Source organism: Odocoileus virginianus, chromosome 1, assembly GCF_023699985.2.
Source record: "Odocoileus virginianus isolate 20LAN1187 ecotype Illinois chromosome 1, Ovbor_1.2, whole genome shotgun sequence".
In the NCBI taxonomy this organism is placed as follows: Eukaryota; Metazoa; Chordata; class Mammalia; order Artiodactyla; family Cervidae; genus Odocoileus; species Odocoileus virginianus.
Genome location: NC_069674.1, coordinates 68,116,061 through 68,138,815, shown reverse-complemented (window position 1 = coordinate 68,138,815; position 22,755 = coordinate 68,116,061). Strand labels below are relative to the sequence as shown.

At 39.5% G+C, this 22,755-nt stretch overlaps 1 protein-coding gene and 1 long non-coding RNA gene across 4 annotated transcripts in view; one reads left to right on the top strand and one right to left on the bottom strand.

The window, feature by feature from the left end:
* Positions 1-14,201, bottom strand: part of SYPL1 (synaptophysin like 1) — a 34,555-nt gene extending 20,354 nt beyond the window's left edge. The window contains exons 1-2 of one of the 3 annotated variants that reach the window (XM_070469282.1): positions 14,136-14,201; positions 13,812-13,883 (exon numbers count right to left, since the gene is read on the bottom strand). In XM_070469282.1, coding sequence (XP_070325383.1) covers positions 13,812-13,883; positions 14,136-14,186 — 123 coding nt within the window. In that variant the 5' untranslated portion in view covers positions 14,187-14,201. The remainder of the gene's footprint in view (positions 1-13,811; positions 13,884-14,135) is intronic. The other 2 variants (XM_070469289.1, XM_070469286.1) reach the window with 2 other exon arrangements.
* A 59-nt stretch (positions 14,202-14,260) lies between these two features.
* Positions 14,261-20,449, top strand: LOC139035641 (uncharacterized). The gene is made up of 2 exons (XR_011488293.1): positions 14,261-15,307; positions 19,427-20,449. It is a non-coding gene; the product is annotated as an uncharacterized lncRNA (long non-coding RNA).
* The last annotated feature ends 2,306 nt before the right edge of the window (positions 20,450-22,755 follow it).

Below are 22,755 nucleotides of genomic sequence, written 5' to 3'. Positions count from 1 at the left end.
ATTGGGTTACACAAAATGTATTATTAAAATTAACCTCCCCTGTTTCTTACTTTTTTAATGTGGCTAGTAGAATGCTTAAAATTACTCTATGGCTGGCATTTGTAGTCTGCACTGTGTTTCTATGGTATAGAGCTGTTAAGAGTGATGTCATACTGATACAAAATCAAAATCTGGTCATGTCATTCCCATGGTTAAGAGATTTCCTGAATGGCTTTCCAGATATAAATTTATATAAAGAAAACATATAAAGCCCAAAGTTCTTAATTTGGCATAAGAGGCAGGGCTGAGAGGCACAGCCTCAACATTATCTTTCTAGATTTATACGCTGTACTCCGTGCAAGCGCCTATACAATTCTGTCATATTGCACTGTATACTCACTGTTCCTGAAACACACCAAGTATTTATGTCTTGAATGTATGTGTTTTTTCTGCCAGGATTTCCCCCTCTGTCCCCACCCTGCATCTCTAACAAGCTCATCCATTAAGGCCCTGTCTGATTCCTTGTGGTAGAAATATTATGACTCCTTGGCTGCCACAGACTTAAGTTCATTACTTCTGTTACAGGCATTTTTCTTGTGTATCTGGCTCATTTAAAAAAAAGAAAACAAAAAAACCCAAAATAATAAAAACTAGTTTCCCACTTAGGACAAAAATTAGTAAATAAATGGCACACTGTACCGTAGCTTATTGTTTTTAAGATTATTGCCTTTACCTTTCCCTTGGCAGACTGTTGTATCTTTGCATTTGTCCTTATTCAGGGTTTTCAGCGCTTACCTACACAGGAACACGTCTATATTCCTTATCCAGAGCAGACTTTACTAGATTCCAACACAATACATTCTTTAAGCCTATAACTATTGTTAATATAGCTTTATTTGTTTTAAATTTTTTAAACTTACCGCAAGGAGATATTAAAAGCAGAAAAACATTTCAAGACATTGAATACCAGCTCCCTTCCTCTGCCCATTTGGTACCAAGACGGGTTAACTAATCAATGGAAATCTAGGAAACTAATCTTACAGGGAAAGGGGTATGCTTGTATTTCTCCAGATGGATCCAACGAACTCACCTGGCTTCCTCTTCGGAAGATTCGACCTAAGGGGGCTCCCAGCATTCAAACTAGAGACGAAACAACAAAAACCCCAGGAGGAAGAATTACAGTACAAGCCATGGCGGCTTTAAAAATTTCCAAAAAACACCACATTCGACGTCATCGAACGTATGATCTCCCTGCTTGGGGACAGATAAAAACCCTTACTAATCAAGCTGAAAATATGATTTCTCAACAGGGAATGCCTCAGAATCCAGAAAATATTTTTGTCGCTATGCTTGCTTTTGCTTCCCCCGCTCAGGCTGACTTGATTGATCACACTTACTGGGCTTATATACCTAACCCCCCTTTTATTGTAGTTGTAGAATGGGCAGATATAGGACCAATCGTATCCACTAATGACTCAACACATATGCCCCCTCCTTGGAGCTTCGAGGGGCCCTCTCATCCTGAGGAAGAATGAAGACTAATCAACATTTCTCTAGGCGATGAAATCCTTCCTTTATACATGGGCCCAACAAAATTATGCATTAACGTTAGTCGACAAACATGGGCTTTCGTCCTGCCTCCAAAAATGAACTTCCACACATTGCTTGGACTGTTTACTGCCCTGTCCTTTTATGAAAACCATGTCAATACTACCAAAACTCTAGGAAAAGGACAAAAGTTAGAATGTAAGGGGTTTACTTATAAAGACTTTAAATATACTTCTGTTTATTGAGATAGATGTCAAGCTAAATCAGGGAAATTAATGTTTGTGGTCAATTACACCATTGTTGATTGGGGACCCCATGGTATATGGCTATCTAACTGCTCAGATGATATTAACAGTACTATACATGATTATGTTACTCAAGTAGCATAGAAGAATACCAACAGTTCAATGAAACGCTTCCATGAAAAGGACTCCTTGGCTGGCTTGACGGCAAAATGGCACTTTGTCACCCTCAAATCATCCTCAATAAACAAACTGGGCCTAAACAATGAAACATCTGAAAACTTGCTGCAAGTACTGAAAAACTTCAAACTTGGACTAGATATTTCACAGAGACCAGTCATAATCATAGTAATTATTCCTTCTGTTATAATCATATATTTTATACAAGCTTGGGTTCCCCTTCCTTTTGTTATAGCTATAGAAAACTTACAATTTAATAGACTTTACGTTCTGTGACCTGTATAGATTGCATATTGTATACTTGTCTTAATTCCTCTATTTCTCTAAAAAACGAATCCCTTTCAATCCTTCAATCTTGACATAGTTTATGGTTACCAGTAGATCCCCAACGACCCTGAGAAGAGGGTCCTATGATAGGACTTGCTTCCCGGTTACTCACTAAATTATTCCAACGATCTAAGCAATTCATTGGATGGTTAATTCTTGACATTTTGGGGGTTAATAGCCATTTGTATCACTGCTGCTGTCACAGACATTGCTTTACAAACTTCAATTCAAACACATAACTTTATTCAAAATTAGACTAAAGATGCCCATACTATGTGGGCCACTCAGGCTCAGATAGATAAAGAAGTTTAAGGTAAAATTCAGAAATTAAAAACAGCCATCCAATGGGTTGGAGATCAATTAATAGATGTACAAAAACAAGTGATACTAAAATGTGATTGGAATTCTACTTAATTTTGCATTCCTCCTGTTCAATTCAATCATAGTGCCTACAACTGGGAACAAATCAAATTTCATTTATAAAACATACAAGATAATGCCTCTCTGAATGTACAAATATTATGAGAAGAAATCTTTGAAACCTTTTCTAAAAGTCTGCCCTCTTCCACTCATTTGGAAACTTTAGCTGAACAACTAGCTGATCAATTATCTGGGCTAGACCCATGCAGATGGTTTCAAAGCATCACTCACAGCATCCGGTCAGGAACTATAATTTTGGTGATTGTCTTGATAGTTATATTTGTTGTTTACTGTTGCCTTTATGCAAAAATTGTTAAAACTAAACAAACTCAAATGGTCAGGACCCTTTTTACAAATAAATAAATAAGGGGGAATTGTCAGGGAACATTTAACAGGAGGATTCCTGCGTGCTGTTTCTCATAAATCCTCTGTTCCTTATCAGCTCCTGGCAACAGGAACGAGTGGAACGGCATGCTGCTCTCAGGACTGAGGTCACAGGATGAAACACATGCATGAATCTCCTTTGGTAAACATTCTCCTTAGAACAACACTGCTTAGTCTCGATCCTCTTTCTTGAGTTGTGGATTGTCTCCTGACCTTATGACCATTGTTAATCCCTTGTTCCCTTGATAATGGTTGCTGTACGTTTGGTTTTCTGATCTTTATCATTGTCAAAAGAAATTCCTTGTACAACAGCCTATATATACTCACAGAAAGATCATTAAAGCACCCTTGCTCCAACAGTGGCTTAGGTCCCCGTGTCTTTCTTTCTCTCTCTCTCCCCCTCCCTCTTGCTAATTCTCTGGAGCGTGGAAACCCGCCAAGCTCACTCTCCTGCTGCCTGGGCTTCCAAGACCTCCTCGAGAGGACGCCCTGTGCCTTCATGAGCGGTGCAAGCCCTGTTCTAGGGTTTTATTGGTTCTCTGCGTAAACCAGGGAATATTAGCTTCTTTCTCTCCTTCATTTTCTTATCGTTGATTCCGGACCACCAGGTTCCGGTCCATTAAAGGACCACAACTCTTACCCAGCAGAAGGCCTGACATACGCTAAATGCTCACTAAATAACTGCTTAACTAAAGGGGGAAAAAAAAAATCAATACTCAATAATGTACAAATAAAGCCATATTTCAAGTCTTATATACTCATCATTTCAAGTTTGTCATTTTGTTATGAGGATAAATAAATCTCATGTTTGCCATTTTGGTCTTTATCTTATGGGAAAAAAGGGATGAGGTACACACTTTTTACTAAATGAAATACAAACAATCTGAGGGTAAGCTATCCAACCATCTCACCTTTCCCTGTATTATACTAGTACTTTGATTTCAATTAGAACTTATATACTGGCAGCCCACGGGTAAACTTGACCTGAAAACAGATTTATGGTCTTCCCAGTATTCATGAAAAATGTGACTCTGTTGTCAGTATTTTATTATCAGCGTGCTGCACACAAAAATTTGGATTTCCCGCATGGGAATGGGGAAATGAAAGTTATGGCAACATCAGACCTATATTCCCATAAAGTGACAGATGACACTTAAGAAATGGTATATGCTTTCCAGATTGCTGTCACTTTCTATCATCTCTCCACCCCTCAGAATGCATGTTAGTTACCAGTAATCAATGAATTATATTATTCTTTCTTCTTCCAAACAGCTTGCTATACTCATTTACTTTATGAGGGGTTCCAATAAGCATTTCAGTTTGTACTTCTAGTCTAAAATGAGTAGCAGTGGTATGCTGATTTACACTTCCTTGCCACTTAGGAAACTAATCCCACCCCCCACCCCCACTCTATCCCATTAAGAATGACTGAAACCACTGACATGAAATTCCACTTGCAATGACCAAGAATCCAGGCACAGGATGAGAGCAAGCTTCTGTTCAGGTCAAAAGGTCCCATATTCACGAGGACAGTCTGAAGTTCCACTTACCTCTCTGCCCACTGGACCCACATTAGAGACATGACAGACGCCTCACTGATTTAGACATTTGTAACTCATACATACTTCAGACTGGCTCTCTAGAATATGACTCTCTAAAGCAGACTGGAGTACTCAATTTAACTGGTGTACAAGAAGAAAATATGTCTATTTATATCTACTCTTAAACAGGAAGTAAAGCTTCATTAAATTTAATATACTGCTGAAACCCATGTTGGGCCTGTATGTCAGAGTCAGATGTTGGGACAGTATGTGGGGTATCCTGAAGGTAAAGGAGTCCCATAACACAGGACAGACAGTGATACCATCAGCTATTCTTCTACTCCAGAGTTCATGTATCATAATGTGAGTGTTCATGGCTAAGTGACTTTATAGAATAAATTATTTACTTTTAACCAAACCAACCTTCACAAAATGGACTGGTGGCTTAAAAATGTCTTCATGGAAACTACTCAGTGACAATACAAAAACTCATGTCCAAGAGCACTAATACTCTTTGTGAACTGGATTCATCAGCCACATGACCAGGTTAAAAAAAGATTCTACTTAATCAGAAAAAGTTGAGAGAAAAAAATTATTAGACAAATACCTGAAATAAGGGTTGTTTTTTTAATTTGAATGAAATTTAACAAGAGTATATAATATGCCTTAAGATAACAACAGTAAAACATGCATCTTGGGGCTTTGTGTATAAAAATTTATAAGGATAATCAGCCAGAGTCCCAGTTCCTACTTCCAGACACTGCACAGCTCACAGAAGATTCTACTGGTGAACATTGGTACTCATCTAATTTATGGATATCTTTTACATGTTTTTAGTTGCAGGGTCCTCTCTGCTATTTTGTTTCATGACTGACCTGTTCAGGAAAATTATATAATTGAAATCTTCAGAAATAGACCTAAAAGTATACTGTAAATGAGGGTTTATGTCCAAAATCAATGCATGCTGTTTTACTAAATCAAATGACCATTCAGTACGTTAGATGAACTATCATAGCATGTCTGCTTTTACAGTCAGCCAGATTAGATGCCTAGAGCCAAGGTACTGATTTTTCTAAGTCAAGGTCTGAAGCATTTATTAAAGTTATTAATTTTTAAGAAACATTTTGTTACTGATGTTGATATTTCAGTTTATTTCCACTGTGCACTGAGCAGTAAAGTCAGTTTCAAAGTGCTTCAATTTCACTTTTCTATTATTTCCATCTGTTTGAAAAGTACAATCACAGAAAGTTCTAAGTAGCCTCCTAGTAGTTTCCATAAACCATAAGAATTTGAGCTACAAGAAGTAAATCTGAGTTCCTGTTAAATAGCTAGATATTTTTTGCTAACTCTTAATTACAGCATGTTGAAAACATCTCTATGTCACCTTTATTCTTAGACAATTTTTTCGCTGAATATGGAACTAGAAATCTCCGAGGAACCAAAATATACCTATTTTAAAATAATTTCAGACTGTTCTATTATTTTTAGGTCTTTTGGAGTGAATCAGTATTCTGACTCTTGATCTGGATGGCTGTCATGAAATGAGTCTGTCACTTCACAGAAAACTGAGTATCTGTTACCACTGATATAATCTGAGCTTTTAAGTGAACTAGTTTTCTTCATGTGTTTCAGGACATTTGATACAGGCTCAACTTGAGTATGTTATTTCCCCCTTTTCCATCTTGGTCTAGTGGTTTTATAAGTAATCTCCCTGCCCAGAAGTTTTATAGTCATTTCTAATTCCCTACTTTGCAAACACTGTATCTATATTTTGGGACCCCAAACTACTAACATAGGAGAACACTCAAGTTATCACAAATCCAGACCTTAAGCAGGTAGACTGATTAAGGTCTTTGTTAGTACTTTAAGTACTCTATCCATGGAAGTCATAAATCCAAAAAATAGGTTGAAGCTTTTTCTCAGATTTATTTTCCTGATCCAAGAATAGTCCTTCTCCCACCCATATTTCTGTTCCATTGATGGTCTCCAACGACAATTACCCTGTATTAGAAAAGCAATTCTCAGTGTGTGTGGTCTGTAGATCCCACAGAGTACCCAAGATTCTTTCAAGGGGTCTATGAGGTCAAAAATATTTTCACAGTATTATTACAACATCATTTGCTCTTTACCCTATGTTGACATTTGTGCTGATCAACACAAAAGCACTGATGGGTAAAACTGCTAGGCTTCAGTAAGAATGAAGCATCATTAGTTCAGTAAGAATTAACAGCATCAAACTGTTAGCTCATTGCCATGCACTTGCAGTTAACGAAAAAAGCCAGTTTTACTTGAAAGTGTCTTTGATGAAACAGAAAAATTATTACTTTTATTAAATCCTGACTCTTGAGTCTTTTTAAAATTCTATGGGATCAAACAATATGTGCAAATACTATTACTACTGAAAAGACAAGCCAAGAACTGCGAGTAAATATTTGCAAACGATGCAAGTGACAAGGGTTTAATTTCCAAAATATATGAACTGCCCACACAACTCCATGACAAAAAATAAACTAATCAAAAAATGGGCAGAAGACCTAAATAGACATTTCTCCAAAGACATACAGACGGCCAACAGATACATGACAAGATGTTCAGCTTCACTAATTATCAGGGAACTGCAAATAATGTAGTATCACCTCACACCAGTCAGAATGGCAGTCATCAAAAAGTCTACAAATAATAAATGCTGGAGAGAATATGGAGAAAAGGTAATCCTCCTTATATTATTGGTGGGAATGTAAACTGGTGCAGTCACAGAAAACAGCATGGAGGTTCTTTAAAAAACTAAAAACAGAGTTGCCATATGATCTGGCAATCCCACTCCTGAGTATGCACCTGGAGAAAATTCGAATTTGAAAATGCTCAATGCTCGCAGCAGCACCATTTACATAGCCAAGATATGGAAGCAACCTAAATGTTCATTGACAGATGAATGGATAAAGATGTAGTCTATAAATAGAATGGAATTCTACTCAGCCATAAAAAAGAATGAAATAATGCCATTTGCAGCAATTTGGATAGACCTAGAGATTATCAGACTAAATGAAGTAAGTCAGAAAGAGAGAAATATCATAAGATATCACTTATATGGGGAATCTAAAAGTATGATACAAATAAACACAAAAAACAGAGAGAGACTCACAGCCATAGAAAACAAACTTATAGTTATCAAAGAAGAGGCAGGGAGAAATAAATTAGGAGTTTGGGATTAGCAGATACACACTACTATAGGAAACATAAACAACAAGGTCCTACTGTATAGCACGGGGAACTATAATATACTGTAATAAACTATAATGGAAATGAAAAAGCATATATGTATGTATATATATGTATATACATATACATGTATATGTATGTATAACTGAATCACTTTGCTGTACACCAGAAACTAAAACAACATTGTAAATTAACTATAGTACTTCAATAACAAATGAACAAACAAAAATCACTTTTACTGCATACCGAAATACAATGGTTGTCTCCAGGGAGAGCATTTAAGCAACTGAGTTGTTCCCTGAAATAGTCACTTTTTTCGCTGAATACTATTTTTACTTGAAAGAATGAGTAATAGACAAAATATAGTTATTCTGACTCAGATATCTGTCAGACCTTTTTTTTTTTTAAAATGAATAAAATGAGCCTTTCACTTTAAGAAAAACCAGCAGCATTTGTTGTCACTGACGTAATCTAACTTTCAAGTGATTATTTTAAAATAAAAAAATTTTTTTAAAAATCTCAGCTTAAATTTCTAATATGGTAAATACTAACTGATATAACTTACATACACAAAAGTTCTTTGGGGTTGCTCAATATTTAGGTGTTTAAAGGGGTTCTGAGACCAGTGTTTGAGACCACTTTATTATAATAAAGCATTGCTCTGTTACCTTAAATTTCCCTTTAATGTTTTATCAGAGATTGTTATTCATGTGAGGTAAGTGCATATGTGTAGATGTTTGTGCATTCTAAAAGCACTGACTATATATATGTACATATATGTATACACACAACATAAATATATATATAGTCTATGGAAAAAACATCTTGTATATCCCATGAGAGTGTTCAAAGTAAATACTGAGAGGATTCCAGGTAGAAGAAACAGAGAGCAAAGGCATGGGGTAAGTCAGTCAGTCTATTACAAGTTTTACATGTACAGAGAGATCTGTTAGGCACAAAATACCATTTGAAATCCTTTTTGCCTCATCCCCTGTACTCTGTAATACAATCTGTATTTTCTGTGGTGTTCCTCTGTGCTACATTATAAACTACAAAATTACAATAAAACATGGTCCTGTTTGCAAAAATCTTACTAGTCTACTTGGGATGATTATTCTATATAAACTAGCACATATTTCTGAAAGTATGCTGTTTAAACAAATTGATATATATATATATATATATGCATGGTAGCTGCAGTTTAGAAGCAAAGTAGAAATGCTTCTGCTTTGGCAACCGGATTTTTATCCTGTCAATAAATATTTACTGGGCGCTTGCCTTCATGTCTCTGAGACCTTCAGAGTTGTAACCCCTTGAAAGTTACATATTATCAGACTGCATCTTAGTCTAACATCTTCCAGAATCTTGTTAAACATAAACTGAGTTGGAGAATTATTCTGATAGTAACATTTATAATAAACAGCCTTTATCTAGATTTTAGATTTGTTTGTAAACTTACTATTTTTAGAAGCAACCCATACATCTTTCAACACCTTATGAAACTTCAACAATTCATTCAAAACACATTAAAAAATTCCTGCTATGGGCCTTTCTCTTCTAGAACTTTGTCTTATCCCTCTCAGCTTCTGTTTTAAACCTCCTATTCAGAAGTCTCTTCTCCACAGTGTACACACACATTCAATCTTTCCCATCTTTAAAACAGGTTTCCACCCAGGCTTTCCTGCTGGCTCAGATGGTAAAGAATCTCGCCTGCAATCCTGGAGACCTAGGCTCAACCCCTGGGTCCAGAAGAGCCCCTGGAGTAGGGAGTGGTAACCCACTCCAGTATTCGTGCCTGGAGAAGTCTATCGATAGAGGAGCCTGCCAGGCTACAGGAGGTCGCAAAGAGTCAGACAGGATTGAGTGACTAACGCTTTCATTCTCTCCCATCTTCACAGTCAAATAGTGGTCTACTCTCACTGTATTCTTTTTCTTACATACATCCATTTGGCCTACTACCATCTGGTTTCTGATTTTACCAAAATTGCTCTTACTAAAGCCTACTGATTACCAAAATCAAGAGATGGCATTTTACAAATTATTTTACTTAACCTATTACACCTAATCTGCTTCCCTGGTGGCTCAGATGGTAAAGCGTCTGCTTACAATGTGGGAGACCTGGGTTCAATCCCTAGGTCGGGAAGATCTCCTGGAGAAGAAAATGGCAACCCACTCCAGTATTCTTGCCTGGAAAACTCCATGGACGGAGGAGCCTGGTGGGCTACAGTCCATGGGGTCGCAAAGAGTCGAACATGAATGAGTGACTTCACTTTCACTTCCTTTCACATTGCACCGAATATTGCTGAGTACTCTTTTCTTGAAATATCTCTTTTCTTGAAATATCTCACAATGAGGTTATTTCTCTCCATTCTCCTAACTATTCCCTTTTCCTTTGCAATCAAATATTTGCTGAATCTCCAGCCTGTATTTCTTTTAAATTCTAGACCTATATATATCTACAGGGTACCACCACTTACATGCTCTAAAGAGACCACAAGCTTAATATATCCAAAGCCTTACTGACCTCTACCTAAAATCTGCGGCTTTTCCTTAGCGATCTGTCTTGGGTAGATGTGCCACTTCTACTCCGAGTCAGAAGCACGGCAGTCATCTCAGAGCCCTGCCTTTTCTTCATCCTACACATGTATTCCCGGGAAGCCCTGGGAACTCAGCAGTAAAGAATTCGCCTGCCCGCTGTTCACAACAGCTAGGACATGGAAGCAACGGAGATGTCCACTGGCAGACTTATGGATAAGGAAGTTGTGGTACATACACACAATGGAATATTACTCAGCTATAAAAAAGAATGTATTTGAGTCAGTTCTAATGAGGTGGATGAAACTGGAGCCTATTCATACAGACTGAAGTAAGACAGAAAGAGAAACACCAATACAGTATATTAACTCACATATGTGGAATTTAGAAAGATGGTAAAAATGACCCTATATGCAAGAAAGACAGCAAAAGAGACATAGCTGTAACAAGAACACTTTTGGACTATGTGGGAGAAGGCAAGGGTAGCATGATTTGAGAGAATAGCACTGAAACACGTGTATTACCATATATAAAATAGATGACCAGTGCAAGTTTGATGCATGAATCAGGGCACTCAAAGCCTGTGCTCTGCGACAACCCAGAGGGATGGGTGGGGAGGGAGGTAGGAGGCAGGTTCAGGATTGGGGGACACGTGCACCCGTGGCTGATTCATGTCAAAGTATGGCAAAAACCACCACAATACTGTAAAGTAACTGGCCTCTAATTAAATAAATTAATTAAAAATAAATAAATAAAATTGAGGAAGAGTTAACAAAAAAAAGAATTCGTCTACAATCTAGGAGATGTGGGTTCAGTCCCTGGGTGGGAAAGATCACCTGGAAAAGAAAATGGCAACCCACTTCAATATTCTTGCCTGAAAAATCCCACGGACAGAGGAGTCTGGTAGGCTACAGTTCATGGGGTCAGAGATGGACAAGACTTAGCGACTAAACACATGCAAACACACAAATATATTCTAATTTCTAAACCTCTTGCTTTCTAATTCCACTGCGATTAGTTTTAGGCCTTCATTATACTTCAAACAATAGATTTCCCTTTCTTCAATTATGGCCTTTCCTTTTCAATTCATCCCCTACACTGCTGACAAAATAAAAATTTCTAAAAGGCAAATCTAATTATATTATCCACTTGCTTATTTACTCTTGAATGAGTGAATCCACTACACACAATAGGAATTCTGGTCTTAAGTGGAAGCTGTGGAATAAACAACACACAATTCTGTACCTGCATGTATGCATTTTCTTAAGGGCCTAGATTATCCAAGGTTAACCCAAAGGGTTAAGAACCACTGGCTCATACAATAAACTCCAAACTATTCTGCAAGCCCTTTGAAACCTTTCAGAATCATCTCAAACTGCCATCTCCCTTCCAGTAAAGACTGCAGTCAACCTCAACTACTTAAGTTCTCAAATAGGGCTCTGCTGCTTCAACTTTTCACACTACTGAACATAAGCTCCTCTTTACCTAGAAAGCCATTCCCCACCCATTCACCAAGTGAACAAGTTCTTTAATCTATGAAATCCTCTTTACACCTCCAAGCAATTTGATTTCTCCTTCCTTTCACCTGCTACACTTAACCTATACCTTTATTATAGTATTGGTCATACAGCATATTTATATTTGTTTTCATGTCTTTCATTAGGTCATGAGGGAAAAAAACCATGTTTTATTCACCGTTTGTCTGTTAGTGCTTAGCACAGCACTGATATATAATATATACTCAAATATTTGTTGAATAAATAATTCTCTACCTCATCAACAATGAATATTCTTTTCATGAAAGAGTCTCTGTGTAATGAGTTGTTCAAACTGAAAGTAGTATTTTCCTAAGCTTAAAAAGGGTATCTTTCAAAAATGTCAGACCAATGATCACTAATAAACTTACCACTAATATTTTAAAATATTAAGAAAAAAAGTTGTTTTAAAAAAGACTGATGAAAAATGTAAGCACAAATATTAACTTCATTTAACTGAAATTTTAAATTAATTATAATTTTAATTACAATCCTCAAGAAGACTAAACTACTAGGTGTAAGATTTTTTTCCTTAAACTTGGTATTTGATTAGCCCAGTTCAATGTGTTTTTCCTCTTGTAATGTAAAATTTTTATACACTCAAATAGAATTCTCTTTATATTTAAATCTGGATAGATGTTTATAGAACCCTAAATACGTACATTTAGGTGTCTGTAACGTAAACGTTTGTGTGAAATTAGCACAGTTTTCAGAAAACACCAAGTTAAACTTTGGGGGAAACAGGAAACTTTGGGTGTAGGAAGGAAATCAGATTGAGCACTCATTAGAGAATCTCAGTTTCTGTGTTACCTCCGCAGGTTATTTAACAGGAAATCTAAGTTCTTACTCGTCACCACTTTATCACTAAACATAGGGGGTTGAAGAGTTACGGATGTAAATACTGCTGGCTACAAAAGCTACTTGCCTGCACACTGAACTGATGCCAGCTGCCTATTAATACGGGCCCGAAAGCCAGCACTGGAGTGTGTACTAGGCCACTAACTCTGAAGGCAGTGCCTGGTGTATTTATTCACTAAGCCCTCCAAAGAGATCATTACCAAGGTCGAAGTAATAAATCTGCTTTGATGGTAATGATTAAGAGCGTCCCCAGGGAAGGACTGAAAGCTGACTGCAGGACGCTGCTGCGAAATACCTAAAACAAACTGGATTCCTAACTTGTGCTCCCAACTTGCGATTCCTAACGTGTGTTTAGTTTCAGTGGATCAGACTAAAATCGCATTTTGCCCCCCCCACCCCGCCCGTTTCCCTGTCCCAGTTTATTTTTATCCTTTTTAACTTGGAGTCAATCTTAAAAGCATATTAAGACCCAAGAGCTCGTCAAATCACTTGGGGAAGGCACACCAACTTCTGAAGGAGCGCGGCCTCGAGTCCGCAGGGGACAGACATGCACTGGCTGGCCCCTTCTACTAGAGGCGCAGAGGCAGCGCCCGCCGGCCTGAGCACGACTCCAGCCCGCTGGGTTTCGGTTAGACCGCAACAGGAAGTTTTCTCTTCCCTTGCGGAAAGCTGTGAAGCCAAAGAGAAATTTGAACCCCCACTCTCCCGGGGACACCCAGAGGAGAGCTTCGGTGTGTGTAGGGGTGGGGGTGGGGGGGCTCCGCCTGGGACGGAGGCAGCCGAGGGACTCGTGATTCAACGCCGACCGCATCGTCCCCGCCCCGCGCAGGCCTAGGCCTCGGCCTCACTTCCCCTCCCCGCGCGTCCAGTCCCGTCCGGGACCGTCCCCGGGGGCAAAGGCGGCTTCGCAGCCCGTGCGGGGCGGGCTGCGCCCCAGTTCCCAGAGCTCCCAGTCTCCTGGCAGAGGGCGCCGGAAGGGGAGCAGGAACCGGAGCGGGCGCGGCAACGCGATTCCCAGCCTCGCCGGCGCAGGCTGCACTCACCCACTCGAGGACTTTGATGAAGCCGAGAGGCTCCTTGAGCGGGTTGAGATTGAGCTGGAAGGAGGACATCCTCTGAGGGAAGGAGGGAAAGAGTGTTAGGACGGCGGGGCGGAGGAGGAGGGGGACCGACCGGACAGACAGAGCTCCACGGCCGCGAGGAAGGGCAGGAGGGGCGGCTCCGGGAGGCGGGCCTGGGAGGCCGCGGGGCGGGGCGGCGGCGGTTGAGCCGCTTGCCGAGGCGCTGGGGCGGAGACGGAGAGGGGCGAGCGCGGGAGGCGAGGGCGGACCCGGACAGGGAAGGGGCGGTGCCTCCCCGAGCCGTACCTGACCCACCCGGCTGATCCGCTGGCGAACCAAGTAGATGTTGGACGCCATGCTGCGTGCGCCGCGCCCCCTTCCCTCAAGTCCAGCCTCCGCGCTCGGATTCCTGCCGCGCATGCGCGCGCTCAGTCCCGCGCCAGCGTAGCTGGGGCCGCTGCCACGCGCCGCGAAAGCGACCCAGCGAAAACCTAAGGCTTTGGCCCAACAGTTTTATTACACTGGCTTCCCGTCACGCTTGCCGATGTTTTAGCTAGGTTTATAACATTGACTTTGAAGGCGCGATTTAAGGCGGTGTTAGAGACCTTTTATTAAAATGATGGAAAGTTACTGCAGAATAACGGACTTTGAGCGACCACGCTGTACAGGGTCTCAGAAGCGTGATCAAACATTCTTATGGAAATTGTTTATTTTCAGACTTAACCATTGGAGTCATGGTTGAACGATGTACAAAAAAGGTTATCCCTAATAGAAAAAGGCTCGGTCCGACTGGCTTCTTCTATCCCATCTACCCACCTCACCTATCCTGTCAGTCAGGTTTTCTACGTGGGGCGCTCTTGGAGTCTCTACAGAAGGCTACTTGCTGCTCCCCATTCGAGAGTCGCCTAGGTGACACCTTCCTTCTGGCACCCAGTTATCGGAGCCGCGAAGGAATTATCTTTTTGGCTTCCCTAGTATCTTGGAAGTTCTTGGAGATGGAATGCTGGCCTTTTGGCGTGTAGGGTAAGGGGACTAACATCATGTACCCCAAATACGGAAGAAAGGAATCTAGCACAACGGAATCTCAATATACCAGCTTCCGAGTATTGACCTATGTATACTGATGTTCCAAGCACTTGTCTGTGAGTCAGCAGATTCCTCGCCATTGAAGTTATTCAAGTGTTACTGACCTTCTTTCTAAGAAGCTAACCCTTTCTCATTTGAGACCTGTTTACCTCCTTGTTTATTTCCCAGAGAATGCAGAGAACATATTTCAATTTCCCGGTCCACAGAGACAATCTTATTCTTTTGATCCTGACTTCCATTCTTCAATCCCTGCACAGTGCCTTATATTCAGTGGATACCTAGTGAATGATTGCAGATTCCTCTTACCAAACAAGAAGGCTTCAGAGATGCTCCTTAGAGAAGAATCAGTGGAAGGTGACCATGCATTAGTACCCAGTACTCCTGAGACTACTGTAAGTAATACCTCAGGTCCTCCTGCTCCCCACCCCCTTTTAAAAAATTTTCTATCCAATTAATAAAAATAAAGGGGGAAAATATTTAAAAAATAAAATAAAAAATTTTCTACTGGCACCCAGTTATGGGATTCCCATGGTAGTGATCTCCATACTGGCTTCCTTGCTACTCTTCTCATTTTATTCTCTTTAGTTTGTTTTTCTAAACTTTTACTCCCACTCTGTTGAGGTTTTGGGGTTTGCCCTGGTGTTGGGTTGTGGCTAGTAGTGCTATTTGGCTTGGGCTTCATATTCACAAAGATTCAAATTAGACTCTCATGTTATTTCCAAATCAGATATACACTGACAAGTCAGAACGATGCTCACTTTGCAGCTTTATTTGTTCATGTAAATAAAAAATATACTGTAATGTAGTAAGCCAGTTTGGGCATTTCAGTATCCACCCCCCCCCACCCCCAACCCGGCCTTTTTTGAAGGTTTCAGAAATTGGAATTGACATGGAGCTTTCTCAGTCTCTGAGAAGTTTAACTTTCTATTTCCTCTCTTCTGACTCTTGTTTTTTATTTTTTGCTTTCTCTTCTGCTTCTGGTTCATGCCCACTAATGGAAGGCATGGTTGTTTCTCTTCAGGAAGCCATTGGTACTAAGAGAATGTGCCTTGAGTATTAAGTTCTCTCTTGCTTGGCCACATGCCACTAACTTTTAAAAGATAGAGATCACAGAAGAATAGTAACTGGTCATTTATCAGAACTCATTTACATACTCTGTGCGAAACCAAGGGGAAGTGAGCTACTGCTGTTGCCCTCGGTAATATATAGTCCAGCACTGCTTCTGCCAGTCAGCTGAATTCAGAGGAGCTCCTACTCTCCTAAGAAGGAGCTGGGAGTGGCTGGCAGAGCAAGTACAATCTAATTAGGCAACCAGATAGTTGTGAATTTTTTGAATGCTCAAAAAACAAGAGTGTTTTAAACAGCATCTCACTGAAGGCACAACTGCTCAAAATCTGAGAAGAATGTTCAGATAACTGTTTAACATTGACTGTAACATTGGTCATATTCTGATTTGTTCTTGGAATCTGAGGAAAGACACAGAAGTTCTGGGCACAACACGCTCTACTCTCTACCAGGTTCCTTATGGAAAATAATACTTGTAAAGCAAAACTTCCCTGTCTGAGGTAGTACTGTGGAGACTTACCTATGGTAGTATAATTATGGCTAAGTTACCTACATAACCTGTTATCTTTTCACTCTCTTTGCTGTTTATAAAGCATGTGCCAGGTTATGACATTGGGATTTAAGGATGTACAAGAGGTCAGGCGGAAGCTGTATTTAGGGAAATCTTATCATTGGCTAACTGTAACATTGCTTTGCTTTTCTCAAGGGCAGTACAGAGTCCTGATCATTTTATTGGTAAGATGAGACTATAACTCATTCTCAACCAATATTTGTCCTTTTTTTTTTTTCTAAGTTTTTATCTGATAGTGTTTAATACCCATGAGTTTAGAGTCTGAGTTTGGGGTTTAGACACAGCTCTTTTCTTTTCACTGATGAATTCTACAGTCATTTTAGAAAAATACAGAAATCACTCTAAATTTGTCTAAATTATACAATAAACTGACTCAATGGCCCTAGTAAATTAATCTAAAAATAATTAAACTGAAGTCTTTTTAAATTTTAACTATAATTTTAGGTTTACAGAAAGGTTGCAAAATACAAAATACAATAACCCTAACCCAAAAATACTGAAAATCACGTGGGGCAAAAGTGAAAATCACTCAGTCGTGGCTGATTCTTTGTGACCCTTTAAAATTCTTCAGGCCAGAATACTGGAGTTGTTCGATTCTCCAGGGAATCTTCCCAACCCAGGGATCAAACCCAGGTCTTTCTCATGGCAGGCCGATTCTTTACCAGCTGAGCCACAGGGAAGCCCAAGAATACTGGAGTGGGTAGCCTATCCCTTCTCCAGTGGATCTTCCCAACCCAGGAATTGAACCAGGGTCTCCTGCATTGCAGGTGGTTTCCTTACCAGCTGAGCTATCAGGGAATCCTTAAAGGTCATGCTAATCCCCTCTGTATGGGTCCAATTTTAATCTATTTGTGGCTGACGTAAGCACAGTTCTCATTCCCATTTTTAGTTTAGCTCACGTTTAAGAAATAAACAGGAAACATTTTACTTTGTGAAGGCTAATTTCATAATAATCATCACAAGTACTATAATTAGGTTCCTGAAGAAAAAAGGCTTATTGTATTATAACTTTTATAATAACACAACCTGGAGTTTATGTAGTGTTCTGCATTTTTCAGAGACTGTTTGTTGTCATTTCTTCCATGTGACCCTGGAGTTAAAGGAAGGTACAGCAATTAGGATACTCATTTTACTGAGAGGGAAGCTCAGAGGAAAGAAAGCCTATCAGGAAAGGCCTTGTGGAGAAAGTGATATAGCACTGAAGCCTGAGAGGTATGAAGCAAGTTCCAAAGGTGGATGAGAGGATTCTCTTCAGAAGTGCAGCAGAAGGTAGGGCGTGGTGGCAGAGGAGAAAGGAGTTCTCTTGGAGCACCAAATACCTCAGATTTATGTCTGATGCTTTGAGTAGGAGGAGCAGTGTGGAGGAAGGGATTTATATGCCTGGCTAGGAGTTTGGACTTTATTCTCTGGCAGTGAGTTGTTTTGAGGCACATGGTAAGATTTCCATTTAGGAAAATCACTATAGTAGTATAGAAGATGAAAGATCCTTAGCAGGTAGGTTCAAGACAGCTGATCTTTTCTAAACCTGTCGGTCATGAGATCTCAGATTCCAGATGTGGTGACAATAAGCAGGAGTAGATAGCAGGTTGGCACCAGCAGCACAATACTGCCAACAACAAAAGCATTACATCTAGATGCACATCACTTCATGGCAAATAGATGGGAAAACAGTGGAAACAGTGACTGGCTTTATTTTTCTGGGCTCCAAAATCACTGCAGATGGTGATTGCAGCCATGAAATTAAAAGATGCTTACTCCTTGGAAGGAAAGTTATGACCAACGTAGACAGCATATTAAAAGGCAGAGACATTACTTTGCCAGCAAAGGTCTGTCTAGTCAAGGCTATGGTTTTTCCAGTGGTCGTGTATGGATGTGAGAGTTGAACTATAAAGAAAGCTGAGCACCGAAGAATTGATGCTTTTGAACTGTGGTGTTCAAGAAGACTCTTGAGAGTCCCTTGGACTGCAAGGAGATCCAACCAGTCCATCCTAAAGGAGATCAGTCCTGGGTGTTCATTGGAGGGACTGATGTTGAAACTGAAATTCCAATACTTTGGCCACCTGATGCGAAGAGCTGACTCATTGGAAAAGACCCTGATGCTGGGAAAGATTGAGGGCAGGAGGAGAAGCGGACAACAGAGGATGAGATGGTTGGATGGCAGCATCACCGACTCAATGAACATGGGTTTGGGTGGACTCTGGGAGTTGGTGATGGACAGGGAGGCCTGGGGTGCTGCGGTTCATGGGGTCGCAAAGAGTCAGACACGACTGAGCGACTGAACTGACTGACTAACTAGATGCACACACCACTGGTTCCTGCCCTAGCTTTGTCATATCTACAAATTTTCCTGGAGCATTACCATTTGATTTCCTTTGACTTACCTTTTGATTTCCTTTGACTTTAATGGGAGTATTTGTAAGGTACCAACTTTATGTATGTTGATTAACATTGAAGTAGTTCTGACAAATCAGGGCTTGGGAATGAAGACAAACATGAAGATGTCATAAGCTGGTTCCAGAATCATATCCAGAGATGGAGGGGAAGAGGTAGACTAGGCTATGGAACATGGTGGATATGGAGACTTTAGAGTCCAATTCTGATCCATTTTTTATCATAATTAGTTATTTTTAAAACTTCCTTGTTTTATTGTCTCCCTGGAAAGCAGATTGCCCCCTACGTTTTACATAGAGATCTCAAGTTTAGTATTGTATTAGGTTAGTGCAAAAGTAATTGCAGTTTTGCATTGTTGAACTTTGCCCTTTGATATTGGAATAATTCTTAAATGTGGTCATGTTATATATCATTTTAATGCACATTTCTTGCTTTTTTTTTTTGCTAATGACATCACTTGCTGTTTATTTTATATTTATTTTAGACTATAGAAATGATGTTAGACAAAAAGCAAATTCAAGCGATTTTTTTATTCAAGTTCAAAATGGGTCGTATAGCAGCAGAGACAACTCGCAACATCAACAACGCTTTTGGCCCAGGAACTGCCAAAAAACATACAATGCAGTGGTGGTTCAAGGAGTTTTGCAAAGGAGACGAGAGCCCTTGACATAGTGACTGGCCATTGGAAGTTGACAGTGACCAATTGAGAACATCATCAAAGCTGGTCCTCTTAAAACTCCACAGGAAGTTGCCAAAGAACTCAATGTTGACCATTCTACAGTCATGTGGCATTTGAAGCAAATTGCAAAAGTGAAAAAGCTCGATAAATGGGCACCTCATGAGCTGACCCCAAAATAAAAAAATCCATTGTTTTGAAGTGTTGTCTTCTCTTATTCTACGCACCAACGATGAATCATTTCTCAACCAGAATGTGACCTGCAATGAAAAGTGGATTGTATATGACAACTGATAATGACCAGTTCAGTGGACCGAGAAGATCCAAAACACTTCCCAAAGTTAATCTTGTACTAGAAAAAGGTCATGGTCACTGTTTGGTGGTCTGCTGCCTGTCTGATCCACTACAGCTTTCTGAATCCTGGCGAAACCATTACATCTGAGAAGTATGCTCAGCAAATTGATGAGATGCACCAAAAACTGCAATTGGTCAATAGAGTGGGTCCAGTTCTTCTCCATAACAATGCCCAACCACATGTTGCACAACCAGCGTTTCAAAAGTTGAATGAATTGGGCTACAGAGTTTTGCCTCATCTGCCATATTCACCTGACCACTTCTTTAAGCATCTCGACAACATTTTGCAGGGAAAATGCTTCCACAACCAGCAGAAGGCAGGAAGTGCTTTCCAAGAGTTCATCAAGTCCTGAAGCATGGATTTTTATGCTACAGGAATAAATGAACTTATTTCTCATTGGCAAAAATGTGTTGATTGTAATGGCTCCTATTTTGATTAATAAAGATACGTTTGAGCCTAGTTATAACAATTTAAAATACACGGTCTGAAACTGCAATTAATTTTGGACCAACCTAATATTTTACTGTCTTGAAATCAGGTGGAAAATAAAAATCAAAATGCCCACTAGTTCTCTATGGATAGTTTATTCTGTTTGCAAGTGCAGAGAACTGCCTTCCTGCCATGGAGAGAACAGGTTGTGACAGATATGGGACAGTAAACTGAGCAGATAAAGTGCTTTTACTTTAGCAAGCTGGACAGGTTTGCCTTAGGATCTGAACTTCCTGTACCTAACATAGAAAACCCAAAGAAATGCATGGAAGCACGTCCCTCCTGATTCTGGCCCTGTTGATTTTGTATCAGGACCACCATGATCTTCTGAGTGACACTGTGGCATTTATTAAGAGAGAACAGATCACCCAAATGACCACTGTCAGTGTTGACCAAGACATGCCCAGGAAGTCTGTCCTCTTATCAACAACAAAAACTAATCTTCTTAAGTGATACAAAAGGGAAAATAAAGACCTGAGTAGGAGCTGACCTTGAAAAATCTGATGCTGATGGATGATGGCAATGTAAGTTTGTTTATAATTTCTCTAGGAGGCAAAAGAAAGTGTTTTATCCAGTAGCTTATTTCCTAAAAAGTTAATTGTAAAGATAAGTTTTTGTAAGTGGAATTTTACTTTAAATAACTTTAAGAGTTGGCCATTTAAAGGATTCTTTTGGAGAACCTACTTGTGATCATTCTTTATGCTTCATCAGTTTGTATTTTTTATGCTCCCCAGTTTTTTTTTTAAAGCAAATATCGCTTGTAATTTTCTCACAAGCTAGATAAATTGGTCTTTGCTTTCTGAAACAATTTCTTTGATTATTGTTATTTTCCTTGCAGTGAAAGCAAGGTGTTTGTTTTTAGATAAACTCTTCTGGTTTCTTGTTTGTCTTTTTTTTTTTTTTTTTTCATTTCCTGGAATGACCAAATGATGAGAAGCCTAGGAATTTATCGACTTTGATTTTGTTATCAAGGTGTAATCCCAAGAGAACAAGGACACTAACCACCCAACCCTGGAGAATTACTGCATTAAGTGGTCTATTACAGCATAATACTTCAACAGAAAATTATCTGATTATTTTTCCTCCTGGCAGTGAGAAAAGTGGGAGTGTTAATTGGAATGTAGGCAATAAGGAATAATCTTGGAATCTGGGGCACCATCGTAGGAGGACAGTCTTAACTAAAGGAAAAAGTTCCTGGCTGCCAAGAAGATTCAAAGGGGATTCTGAATGCCTGGGAAGCATGGGGAAAAGCTGCTTAGTATTGAAGAAAAGGAAAATGGGAAAGCAGAAATAAAGCAAACTTGGATTCCTTCACAATTTAGTTTAGCGAAGACTGAATTTTCTTATCATATTTAATTTCGATGCTTGCCAATCATTTGAGAAGAGAGAGAGGCATGAAGACAGACCTGTTCCTTCCAATATTTATTGATTACCTGTATGGACCAGGTACTTTGGTAAATTTTAGTCATATAAAGAGGAATAAGATATTCTTGTCCTCAGAGAGTTTACATTCTAAAAGGAAAGATAAGCTGAAAGAAAAAATAGTAAACAAAAATATATTTTCAAGGGACTTCCCTAGTGGTCTGGTAATTAAGACTGAAATGTCAATCAGAAATACCTTACTTACCTGGGAAAATGTGATGGAGATAGGAAGACCAAGATGGTATCCAAGTCCAATATAATTAGCCTACTTATTTTTCTCACATAGCAGACATTAAGATGTTTGAAGGCAGGTCCCACTAGTTGGTCTTCAGGCCTCACACAGACGCAGAATTCAAGCATTCTAGTGAAGCATTGAATGAGTAAATCTGATATAGCATATAGAGACAGATGCCCTGAAATATTTAGTCAGAGAAATCTATTGCTTTGGATTAAAACACTGCCTCTCTAAGCATTCTCTTTAAAAATGCAAATACCCAGAGGAGACATGAAATATTTCCTTGTCAACCAGCAATTCTTATTTTTGGCAGTTATCAGAACAAGGGGGCCTATAAAAAATGAATTTCAGAGAACACTCTTTGTGTGATAGAAAGGACACAAATTTGTGTAACTAATTTGGAAAACACTTTGGCATTATCTTCTACAGTTGAACTTTCATATACATATGACCCAACAATTAATTCACTCTGTGGGATGGACCCAAGGGAGACCCAAGCAGATCTACAGCAGGAGACGTGTGAAAGAATGTTCATAGTTGCACTAATCACAATGCGAAAACATGTAAACAACTCAAATGCCCATCAATAGGACAGCGAATAGATGAACTATGATATATTTGCACAACTGAATATTT